General features: G+C 37.7%; 1 protein-coding gene across 7 annotated transcripts in view; it reads left to right on the top strand.

Moving 5' to 3' along the window:
* Positions 1 to 12,812, top strand: part of NFXL1 (nuclear transcription factor, X-box binding like 1) — a 42,016-nt gene that overhangs the window by 10,202 nt on the left and 19,002 nt on the right. For all 7 annotated transcript variants that reach the window (XM_084760058.1, XM_084760059.1, XM_084760057.1 and 4 more), the window contains 8 exons: positions 13 to 143; positions 3,818 to 3,996; positions 4,193 to 4,354; positions 4,452 to 4,552; positions 5,119 to 5,233; positions 6,303 to 6,427; positions 7,191 to 7,313; positions 11,891 to 11,981. In XM_084760058.1, coding sequence (XP_084616184.1) covers positions 13 to 143; positions 3,818 to 3,996; positions 4,193 to 4,354; positions 4,452 to 4,552; positions 5,119 to 5,233; positions 6,303 to 6,427; positions 7,191 to 7,313; positions 11,891 to 11,981 — 1,027 coding nt within the window. The remainder of the gene's footprint in view (positions 1 to 12; positions 144 to 3,817; positions 3,997 to 4,192; positions 4,355 to 4,451; positions 4,553 to 5,118; positions 5,234 to 6,302; positions 6,428 to 7,190; positions 7,314 to 11,890; positions 11,982 to 12,812) is intronic.

The raw sequence follows: 12,812 nt of genomic DNA, 5'->3' as shown, positions 1-12,812 counted from the left end.
TCTTTGTCTTAGGTTTGGAGCTGTTCAGGATGTTTCTGTATATTCCATATGCCCTGTATTCAGAAGTGGGCTAAAGACAGCCAGTTTCTTGTGTCTTCTGTGACAGATGATGATTTTGGAAAAAAAGATTATCCCTGGCCATGGTAATTTTTTTCTGATTCATTGGATTTTAAGTTGTAGAATAAATAAATGAATGTAGAAACTTCTAGATCAGAAGTTGTGCTATTGGAAGTTTCAGTCAGCTTTGCTTTCCATTACTTGTCTAGTTTGTAAAGATAGGAGACCTTGGTAGGTTCCTCTCCTTCAGTTCTTGTGCAAACACTAACAAATCTGTAGGCTGAAGTTTGCCTGTGCTTCTAAAGGACTTGTCTTTGAGGCTGAGTGAGAATCATTGAAAGTTTGTTACCTCTCTCTCCTTAAAAACTAGTAATACTGCTTATTATCTAAAATATCTTGATTATATGGTTTCCAGTTCTATCTTCAATATTAAAATTACATTTGTGCATTATGTGATATCATTGATTTATTATGTTGATTTCACCAGCTTTGTTTATTATTGCTGATTTTGAACTGTGGGCTTCTGTTGTGTTTGAGACAAAGTGGAGAAGTAAAATCATCTGTCTCTGCTACTCTAGAGTGTTAGAGTCATTGTTAATGTAATTAAACATTAGCTCAGGGGCATTGTATGCTTATATTATAATTTTTGTAACTGATATTTTAAATCTAAAAGGTAGTGTTCTTTTTACAATACTTTCCAAATTGTGTAACGTTAGGCCTCGCAAAATCTGTTTTTGAGTAACATCTTCCTTATCATAAATATTAATATATTGTAAACTTTTAGTGGCATAATTTTAAAAAACATTTAATTCTTGACAGTCTTGCAGTTTTGCCCATTATTCTGAGGATGTTGAAGTTAGCTGAGAGCAGCATTGAGTCCTCCCACTGTTCAGATGTAGATAGAGCTAGAGATTGAAACCTATAATTAATTTTTTAAAATTTAGACCTCTTCATATTCACTATGTTGTCTTTAAATTATTTGTAGGGCCTAATAATTGTTTATTATCAGGCCTATAATGATTATTACTTCAGTATGCCCAGCCAGCGATCAACTGAGACACAGACACTTGTCATATTATAAAATAGCCTTAGTTAACTTGGGACAGGAAAGATATCAATCCTCTAAACTACCTCCCATAATGGGGCAGGTATGGGATCCCTGCCCCAATCCCATGCCATCTGCTTCCAATAACTTCTTTCAAGCTACCTTCCATCCATAATCCCAAATACTTGCTAATGTTCTTCATCTGACTCAAATCCTCCCCACACTGGCCATGTGTTTCTCTTCCATCTAACCCATGGCAGCCTTCTCACCTTCCTCTCCTTCCCAGAATTCCTCTCTGTCTGCCCGGGAACCTTAGCCACACCTATCTCCTCTGGCTTTTATTAATCAAAAGTTGCGTCACAGAGACAGCAAGCAGTAATTAGCATCAAAATACATTAGCCCATCACCCAGCAGTAGACTGCTTTCTCTTTGAACACATGCTACTTTAAAAGAGTTAGTGTGAAGCCTACGGGCTGGAGAGATGGCTCAGAGGTTAAGAGCACTGTCTGCCCTTCCAAAGGTCATGAGTTTAATTCCCAGCACCCACATGGTGGCTCACAGCCATCTATAATGAGATCTGGTGTCTTCTTGTGGTGGGCAGGCACACATGTGGGCAGAATACTGTATAAATAATAAATAAAATCTTTAAAAAGAAAGTTTGAATTCTATGCTCACTTGTTACGGCAGCAGAGGGATTTCAGAGTTTAGTGGACACAGAATGAAGCCGATGATATTCAGAGTTGTTATGTTAGAGATTTACACTTCACAAGTACTTCTGTTTTAAGTAGTAATTTTTCCATAGAGGAACAGTGCCAATTACTGGAATAATGAACTGCTACTTTTCTTCCAGACTTGAAAGGATAAAAATGTAATCACCTGTGTAGTATTCCTTTTTTCTCAATGTTTACACAGATATTCTGAATACAATACATGAAAATAGATGGCGAGTTAAGAACTTTGTTTACTTCTTGTTAAGATGTAACCAGAACCTGGTAAAAATTATAATGAAATAGTTATTTTATGGACGTGAGCTTACACTATGTGTTTCTAGGATAAGTGCTTATTGAGTAACAGGGTAAGGCCTTTGATTGTTGGTACTCCACAATTTTAATTGAAACACATGTGTTTGTACATATTACCCCTCCCAATGTAATCCTTGTCAGTGCAGGCGGGCTGTGCAGCGCAAGTCAGCTGTTGGTCCACCATCTAAACACATTCCATGGTAGCTATAAGAAAGTCATTTTCCTTTAGTAAAGGGAAACTTAACTCTTTGAACAAAATGTCAGTTATTATAAACATGAGCTGTGGCGTTGACTTTGAATATATTAAGTGCACTTGTGCATGTTGTTGTGTGTGTGGGAGTGTGCACATAAGCCTGGGGCCTCTGCAGCGTCAGGCAGTGTCATCCCCCTGGAGCTGCAGTTACAGGCTCTTGTGAGCCGCTGATAGTGATCTGGGAACTAACTCATCTTCTGCAGGAGCAGTTGCGCCGTCTCGCCATACCTTGTTTTTGAAATTTATTTATGAAATCAAATATGTTTTGCTTATTCTGAACATTTGTATGGTATTTATTTGGAAGGATAGCATGTTCTAATGACAATGAAAGTACATCGATTTTTATACAGAACAAACTTAAATGGTGATATGCAAATAGCCTGGTTCAGTACATTAACTATATATACTCAGTTATTTGGGAAGAAACAAGGTTTAGAGCATCTTTTAGGAATAGCTCACAATCTACAAGTGAATTTTTTATAAGAGTTGAAGGTTGTCATTCCTAGTGCCCAAATTTACTTTGATGTTGTAATGTACAAGTCATTCTGCTTTAACAGAGAATATAAATATAAGATCATATTTAAACTTCTCCTCTTGGCCCAAGTGAACTTGACATATGTGTACTTTGGTTAGAGATTTAACACTAGGTAGTTTTCAGAACTGGAGGAATGGCTAGTGCTTCAGAGCACTTGCTGCTCAACTGAGGCCTCACATTTGGTTCCCCAGCACGCATGTGATGGTCACGGCCGTTTGCAACTCCAGTTTCCAGGGTAGTGGACACCTTCTTTGGGTCTTTGTAAGGGCTAGGCATGTATGTAGTCTATATATGTACACTCAAACAAAATAATCATAAAATAAAGTAAAAATATACCTTAACAAAAGGAAAATTAGGAAATTGTTTACTTTCAGTTCTTTTCTTCTTAATTTTAGGGTTTTGTTAGCTTTCTTCTTGCTGTCTTTACCGTGTGTGTCTTTTTTCTTTTTCTATTTCTAATATATTTTATTTATAGACTATATATCCAAACTTAAAGAACAAAGCAAAAGCCTTATATAAATCTGGGTGAATATTACAAAAATGTAGTATGTAGAAATTTTGGTTAAGAATCTTGGCTAGTTGAAAGCTAATGTTGCTTTCCTTTTGTGGTTGGTAGTTGTTTGAATATCGGTGTTTAATGTGTAGCAGCTAACTATATGTGACTGTTGTTTTTAAAACTGTAAATGTGAAAAGTGGTGATTGTTGCCAGGTTTTACGCATAGCCTCATCTCATGTGCCATATTTGCCTCTTGGCTCTTGTATTGGAGAGTGTGAATATAAAATAGTTACTGTACAGAGATTTTAATAAGAATTTACTTTTTTTAACCTAACAAAAATTAATTCTTGTTACTGTTGTCTCTCATATTGCCTTTGATAATGAAATTAACATTTTATTTTTTTTGTAGTCCAAAATGTAGATTTGAGTACAAAAGATCAGAAACCCCTAATAGATACTATTGCTACTGTGGAAAAGTAGAAGATCCACCGTTAGATCCATGGCTTGTGCCTCATTCGTGTGGCCAAGTGTGTGAGAGAGAATTTAAACCTCCTTGTGGCCATAAATGTTTACTGCTCTGCCATCCAGGTGAGCTGCTTCCAGTATGTGGAGTTGTTGCTGGGTGGCGGTTTCGTCTTAATGTTGATGCAAACAAAACTGAAATGAAACTTGCTGTGAGGAAGTATGAGAAGGGATTACCCTTTAAACTAGCCATGAAGAAAATGTAACACTTAGACCTTTTGTTTATTGACTTTTAATCAGACCCTGCTTTGTTGCATTCTAGGTCCCTGCCCTCCTTGTCCCAAGATGGTCACAACTACTTGCTACTGTGAGAAAGCAAAACCTATCCCTCGGAGGTGCAGTGCCAAGCAGTGGTCCTGTCAGCTGCCGTGTGGGCGGAAATTGCTTTGTGGGCATCATAAGTGTGAAAATCCTTGTCATGCAGGTAAAAGACCACACGTGAGGAACTCTTAACTTTCAACAGTCAAAGATACTTTTTTGGTTTTGATTATTTATTAATTAACTTGTGGTTGTAATTCTAGGAAACTGTCAGCCTTGTCCAAGAGTTAGTAAGCAAAAATGTGTGTGCGGCAAAAAAGTAGCAGAAAGAAGTTGTGCGAGTCCAGTGTGGCACTGTGACCAAGTGAGTGTTGGTGCCCTTTGAGGGGCGGGTGTAGAAGAGTGTAGAAACAGATGACTGAAAAGCGTAAGTGTTGTTGGGCGTAGTGGATCAAGAGGTAAGGAGGAACAACAGATACAGCTAGTTTTCAGTTTAATGTCTTAGTTATGGGAGGAAAAGGTTTTTCCCCCTCAGAATAAGTTAGTTGCTGAAGTTTTAATTCAGTGTATTGATTTACTCCTTGCTTTTCTCTGTTTTGCTTTGGCTACCAGCATTCTCGTCTTGAGATAATGCCAGCGAGAAAGTAGAATTGTTTTTGTGGGTTGCCTTTCCCTAGGTTGGAAGTCTGGTGGGTGGCCATACGAAGCCGAGTATACATCTGTCCTTTCTTACATTTTTATGGCACACTGGTACACAGGAAAGAAGTGTTCGTATGTAAATGTGTGTACATACATGCGCATGCCTCCTATGTTAGATGTAAGCAGAATAATGAGATAGCTACAGTGAACCTGTTTGTGATTGCAAGTGCGTTATGTTTTATACTGCTTTTTTGTGTAGTTTTAATCTCTTGATGAGTGCTTTTATTTTAGGTTTGTGGAAAGACACTGCCATGTGGAAATCATACATGTGAGCAAGTTTGTCATATTGGTGCTTGTGGAGCGTGTCCTCGCTCTGGGAAGAGGTCCTGCCCATGTCAGAAATCAAGTAAGACTTGTTTGTAAAGGAAACGAGCTATCTGAGCTATGAGAAGACATGGAAGAAATGTTCATGTATATTACTAAAGGAAACAAGCTAATCCGAAAAAGATGTATCCTGTAGGAGTCAAACTACATGATGAAACATTGATAGGAGTCAGGAGTTAGGGAGAAGGAGGGATGACTAGCTGGGCACAGAAGATTTAGGCGTGAAGCTCCTCTGTGAGACGTGTGTACCAATCACTGTACTTCTGTTCATATCACAAGGTAACCACACATGCAGTGAACTCTGTTGTCAGCTGGTTTCTGAGTGATTACCGATCGTAAGATCCTTAGTTGTAACATTCCACCTGCTAGTGTGCCTTGCCCTGGCTGGAGCCTGTGCTGTTCCTGTCAGCAGGCACTTGCTTACTCAGTGAGCTTAGTTTTGGTTGTTTTTATAGAGGAGTGTGGTAGGTGAGTAAGCCTTACTACTTGTCATAATGTCATTGTTAGAGGTGAGTTTTATAGTGTTTTGAAGTTTATATTTGTTTCCATCTTATGAAGTTGAATACATTTTTTAAAGTCTACATATTGTGGAAATCCCTCAGAGTTCTGTGCCCACAAAGCTCATTTCTCTAGATAACAATTTCTGAAGTAGTTTTGCTCATAAAAATGTTTGGTGATAGTAACTTGTGTGTCAGATTTCTAAGCTTGCTGGTTGTTGTGGTACATGCCTTTAATCCCAGGGAGGTAGAGGCAAGTAAATCTTTAAATTCTAGGCTAGCCTGGTCTATGTAATGAGTTCTAGGACAACCAGGGCTACATAATAAATACACTTTGTCTCAAAAAGAGAAAGAAAAGAAGAAAGATGAGCTTGGCAGAGGTTGGGAGATATAGGTAAGAGAATTGTGAATTTGGGGTTAGCCTTGCAGAAATATTAGGAATTTTTTTTATTAAAGTTATTCTAATATTATGTGGTTATAAAATTCTTATAGTTCAAAAGGGCTGTCGTTCTTCAGGAATTAAAGAACAGGGAACCTCGTTAGTGATTCATAATGATGTATCGTATTGAACATTAACATTTTGTCTATTTTCAGAGTTTTCATTGCCCTGCACAGAAGATGTACCGACTTGTGGAGATAGCTGTGACAAAGTACTTGAGTGTGGAGTCCATAGGTGTTCACAGCGTTGCCACCGAGGTCCTTGTGAAACATGCAGACAAGTTAGTTGTGTTCCCATACACTCTTTCAAGAGCTGTACACCAAAATATGTCAGAAGAAACTATTTATGTTTTTTATTACTTTTATAATATGTGTCATAATCATTTTGTGTTACCTAATATTTATATTATTGAGCAGGAAATAAAATCTGAACATCACCCTTATTGTTTTTCTTGATACAAGGTATAATGTTCTCATTTGCATAGTTGAGTGTGAGGTTGTTTGCTACCAGAAGATATTTAGAGCTTGTTGAATTCAGCCTCGATACAATGGGGACAGACATATCTAGATTTGGTGTCAACCAAAGTACTCCATTAACCAACTAGGTTCTTCCTTTTTTTTTTTTTTTTTTTGTTTCTCTATGTAGCCTTGGCTGTCCTGAACTGGCTTTGTAGATCAGGCTGGCTTTGAACTTGCCTGCCCCTGCCTCCGTCTCCCGAGTGCTGGGATTAAAAGTGTGCACCACCACGCCCAGCCCAACTAGGTTCTTAAACACTCCACTTATCTGGTCACATGGAGACGAGGTGTACAGATGTTATGGTTAAGACTACCTGTAAATTGTTTTAATTCATTTTTCTTTATTTTTACTATTTAATACCAGAGTTCTACTAAATTTTATAATTCATATTAGGGCCTATTTGTATTTTAGGAGATTCAGTTTTGGTTTAGTTAGTTTTTAATAGAAATTTGCTACTAAGCAAATTACAGAGATTTCAGTATGGAGAAAAACATCAGTTTAACATTGCTTCTTGGTGCTTGGCCTAGGAAGTGGAAAAGCAGTGTCGCTGTGGAAAGCATACAAAGCGAATGCCATGTCACAAGCCTTATCTTTGTGAAACTAAGTGTGTTAAGATGCGAGACTGTCAAAAACATCAATGTAAGAGAAAGGTATGTGTGATAAACTTGGAAGCTAATGTAAAAGTTGTTGGATTTTATATTTTGGGAAAAATTCCCATATATGATTTGGGCCTGTGAGGAAGCAAGCACCATTTTAATTGTCTCTCAAATATTCAACCATGTTCTTTGTTTTCTGTATCAAATACTAGCAAATACTGTAGATTAGTAGTTTGTATTAGTGGGAAATCACAGCATTTTTTGAATGTGGTCGCATATGTGGGTAATTCAGGGGTCTGAGTCTGAAGGATCTTGAGTTGAGAGCGGCCTTGGCTAATACAGCATGACTTTGTCTCAACAAAACAGAACACCAAAGACTGTATGTAGTCTACTTGTCTCACACACTTAATTCTCAATTTGACTTTTGGGCTGTTTCTGTTTTCTGATTGAAGTTGTCCTTAGCAGTGTTAAGAGAGACAGAATACCTTGGTGCTTGACGGCTTACAAAGTTTAGATGATAATATAAATTATTTTTGATGCTTGACTTGGAGTGAATCTGACTATAGTATTTTGTTGAGTCTGTAGAGCTTTAGCTCTTATATGTTTTTTTTTTCCTTTCTTTATAAAATATATTTTGTTCCTTGGCAAGATTCCTGGCTTTTAAATTCATTGAAATGTGAATAATTTCAGCTTTTTTCACTTACTGTTAATATGTATCTTTTCTTGTTCTTTTTAGGCTTTAAACCTACTCATGTCTTTACACTTAAGGTGCATTCGTTACAGTCAGCATTTAGATTTAATTTAATCCATGGTGGCAGTATTTGTCATTTAATTTGGCCACACATCACTTATATTAATGTGATTATTTGAGTTAGTCAACCATCTTTTTTTGTTTGTTTGTGTTTTGAGACAGGGTCTCACCATGTTGCTCTGGCTATCCTGGAATTCACTGTAGACCAGGCTGGGCTCTAACCCACAGAGCTCTTTCCTGCTTTTGCCTCCTGAGTGATAAGATTAAGAGTGTGTGCCACCACACTCTCCCATCTTCCATTTATCCATTTGTTCCCTTCTCATTTGTCTTATCTTTGACCTGTTTCTCAGTGATTATATTTTATCCCCTTTATTTGCTTATTAGCTATGACTCATTTCTTTCTCTTATTTCTTCCTCCCTTCTTCCTTTCTTGAGAGTAGTTACTAGGGGCTCCAAATTCTTTAGGAATTATTATAGTATATTTTATATTATTTCTTTTGACCTAGTTTATGACACCCCTATGTTTTATATCTATGTATTTCAGAAACTCCAAATATGTTACTTTTATTATTGTTGTAAAAAGTTACAGTTTTGAAGATTTATTTTATTTTTATTTATATGCATATGCTTCTATCTGCCAAGTGAGTGCAGGTACCTTCAGAGAGGCCAGAAGAGAGCATTCGATTCTCTGGAGCTAGAGTTACATGAAGTTTTGAGCCACCTGCCAGAGGTGCTAGGAATCAAGCTTGAGTTTTCGTGGAGGAAGTGCTCTTAAAAGCCGAGCCATCTCTCCAGCCTCAGTTATTTTTTTTTAGTGTTTGAAAGAATAAAAAGTAGTTGTCATCATATGTATTAGTATATTTCACTTTTTGTTTAGATACAGGTTGTCTTCCATTTCCTAAGTCACAGATTCCCTTAAATGTTTCTTGTGCTGACCAATTAATTTTCATCTTCATATATGAGAAAATACTTTTACCTTTTTGAAAAATAGATTTTTTTTTTTACTGCAGAACTCATTTTGTCCCCTGTAGTTACGAATGCTTTGTTCTAACAAGAGGCTGTGACTGTTGCTTTTCTCTCGGGTATTGAATGTCTTGCATTCTCATGTTCACTTTCTTGCTCGCTGGTTGATTTTGAAGATTTTTCTTTACATTTTTAGTTTTTAGTAATTGTTTTCCGATGTTCCTTAGCACAGGGTTTTTATTTTTTTATTTATTTATTTTTAATGTTTCTTTAGCTTGGTTTTTATTGAACTGGCTTCTGGGATTGAAATAGTTCTCATGAATTTTTTTTTTTTGGTTTTTGGAGACAGGGTTTCTCTGTGTAGCCTTGGCTGCCCTGGACTCGCTTTGTAGACCAGGCTGGCCTCAAATTCACAGCGATCCGCCTGCCTCTGCCTCCCGAGTGCTAGGATTAAAGGCGTGCACCGCTACGCCTGGCATTAAATTTATATATTTAAAAAATTTTGCTTTTTTTCTGTAGTTCCATTTTACTTCTTCATGGCATGTATGCTCCTTGAAGTCCTTCAGCTCAACAATGCTCTATTTCTTAATTTGTGTGTGTGTGTATTTGATAGTTTATTGTATCCAGTAGTATATTGGATAGTTTATATAGTTTTGTCTTCAGCCTCACTGGTTGCTTTTGCATTTTCTAATCATTCTCATTCTATGTGTTTTTGTTTTAGGTGTGTATTTTATTTAGGAGCCAATGAGACTTTGGTATAGCCTGCATGTTTCTGCTTTGCATACTCTCCCTTATTCTATGCAGATGCCTACTTTAATGTGTTTGTCTTCTAATATAATTTCTCATTTCTTGATCTTTTGACTGATTTTTCTTACACTTTATTATTATTATACTTTCTTTTTTTTTAAAGATTTATTTATTATTATGTATACAGTGCTCTGCCTGCATGTAAACCTGCAGGCCAGAAGAGGGCATCAGATCACATTATAGATGGTTGTGAGCCACCATGTGGTTGCTGGGAATTGAACTCAGGACCTTTGGAGGAGTAGTCAGTGCTCTTAACCTCTGAGCCATCTCTCCAGCCCCATGCTTTTCTTTTTTTAAAACTTTAAGTATTTTCCTTTGCTTTGCTTTGCTTTGAACACTTTTAAAGGGTTGCTCTGGGGCAAGTAAGTCACTTAGATCATTGTTTCTTTATAAGCCTCATGGCCAGAGAACCCCTTTGTCTGGGGCTGATAGGGTCTCACCATAAGGTAATAACTTAGCATTCAGCTGATACCTGTGCGTCAGCAAGGTCTTCTACACTAACTCTAAGGAATACAAGATATTCCTAGCCCTGTGAACTCTAGACATTGTTCTTTTTTCTGTCCTTAGTGTTCTTTTGGGCTTTGAAGTTTTGGGCTTTCCACATATGTTCAAGCAAAGACTCAAAGAGATCTGTTCTGGAATTTTCCAGAGATTTCTCTGTGCTAGCACCTGTCGTACTGTAAGCCATATGGCCCAAGATCAGCAGATTTTGCTGACAATCTTCCTGTAGAGCAGCCAAGATGCCTCTAGGTCTAGGTTCATGTCACTGTGGGGCTCAGCCTTTGTGTTTCCCTTCTGAGAGATTGTTGTCTGGTGCTGCCTGAGTCATCTCTAAAGTCTGTAACTTCTAGTCTGTTGTCAGGGTTCCTAGATGTTTGCACGGGAGTTAAATCTGATGATTACTTATCATGCATAGAAGTGCCAGTTACCTTACTCAGGCCACGGACCATGTCAGCTTTTTCTCTGCTGATACTGAAACCTTTTTCTTTATTGCTCCCAAGTGGTGGATACATTGCTACTCAGCAAGTATCTATTTAATTGAGGAGTTTTGAGTAGTTGATTGTTTTTCAGTGAGGTGTATTTTTGAGTACTGAAACTTGTTCTTCAGTTTACAGCCCTAAGTTTCTGTAAGACAATTGTAGCCTGTTTCCATTAAAAAATGGATATGAGAAAAGTTAATGGAAAGTTAAAGTGACAAAATAGATTCTAGCTAGTTGCCTGAAATTAATAAATGAAAATTTCAGATAGGTAATATTTGTTTCTTAGATTAGAAATGAAGGAAGTGGGCTGGAGAAATGGCTCAGTGGTTAAGAGCACTGACTGTTCTTCCAGAGGTCATGAGTTAGTTCCCAGCAATCACACAGTGCTCACAACCATCAATAATGTGACCTGATACCCTTCTCTGGCCTACAGATGTACATGCAGGCTCTGTATACATAATAATAAATAAATTTAAAAAAAAAAAAGAGAAGAAAAGAAGCAAGTGACTGGTTAGGGTGCTTACCTTTGCTTTCTTAGTTGTTTTTCTAATCTTATGTTTTGAAAATAACTGATACCCTTCACATTCAGCCAGTCTTATTTTAATTTAAAATGAAATTACCCAGACTCATTGTCTGAGACGTAACTGGATTTGGTCAGATCCTTGGGTTTTCTGCATAGAAAAGTAAGTCAAATTTCATGGTGGAAATAATTAAGTCATAGAACAATTAAAAAGCTAGCCTGGTTTTATTAAGTCATTATCTTTTTTTGTTTGTTTGTTTTGTTTTTGTTTTTGAGACAGGGTTTCTCTGTGTAGCCTTGGCTGTCCTGGACTTACTTTGTAGACCAGGCTGGCCTCGAACTCACAGCGATCCGCCTGCCTCTGCCTCCAGAGTGCTGGGATTAAAGGCATGCGCCACCACGCCCGGCTGTCATTATTTTCTTAAACTAGTAAGTTCTTAATATAGTGTACTATTATTTACTAGAATAATATTGATACTTTCAAGATGAAAGATTTTTCCTTAGAGTGAAAGTTAACTTTTTGCTGTCTAAAATTATGTAAATGAGTAGGAATGATGTGTTATGTGTGGGTTTTTAAATTTTTCTTCTTTATATATTGTTTTCTCTTTAGTGTTGCCCTGGAAACTGTCCACCTTGTGATCAAAATTGTGGACGGACTTTAAGATGTAGAAACCATAAATGTCCATCTGTCTGCCACAGAGGTAAAGTTTCCTAGTAAATGTCATTTTATGTTTGTGCTTCCTTCGTGCTTTAGAGTCAATAGAGAGTTTTCATATTGTTGTATTTGGGCCTCCTAACACTCTAGAGCAGATAGGATAGTCACTCTATTTCTGTTTTTGAGCAAGGATTGTCTAGTGCTCTAGGTCAGAGTGCAGCAATTGCAAAGTACACCCTGCAGAGGGACATAATGGGAGGACCTGAAGACAGCAAGTTAAAGAGGTGATGGGGAAAAGGTGGGGCTAGAGAGATGGGAGAGATGGCTGAACACTTAGGAGCACATCCCCTGTCCCACGTCCTGGGCGTGGTTCTCAGCACCCACCTGGTGGCTCGTGCCATTTAACTGGTCTCCTGGGGACCCAGTGCCCTTTCTGGCCTCCACAGGCAATAGACATGGCGCACAGACATACATGCAGGCAAACATCCACCCACACAGACAAGCAGACAGACAAGCAAACAAGTAAGTAAATAAAATTTCTGGGGAAGAATGTAGACAGGGCCATAGGCTGTTTTTTAAATGGTGGCTTTATGTGAGCAGCTTGACTACTGTGATGGTTATAGAAGGGGAGGCGGCAGTGTGCAGCCTTCTTAACCAGGAGTATACGAGGCTACCTGGTATTCGCACTTGATTTTTGACAAGGCGTCTCTAATCAATCTGAACTGAATGTCAGTTTCATACTATCTGATAAAATAAGAGCAAATTATACCTGAGTCTAACTCATGAATATGTTTGTAAAAATATTAAAGTTTTAGGTATCCTGTCATCCTGTCCTATGGTATTACTCGCCCAGATCACCAGTATGTCAACATGAGTT

The sequence above is a fragment of the Acomys minous genome (genome assembly GCF_964271855.1).
Source record: "Acomys minous genome assembly, chromosome: 15".
Classification (NCBI taxonomy): Eukaryota; Metazoa; Chordata; class Mammalia; order Rodentia; family Muridae; genus Acomys; species Acomys minous.
Note: the sequence above shows the minus strand (reverse complement) of the source record. Positions and strands in the feature narration are given on the sequence as shown.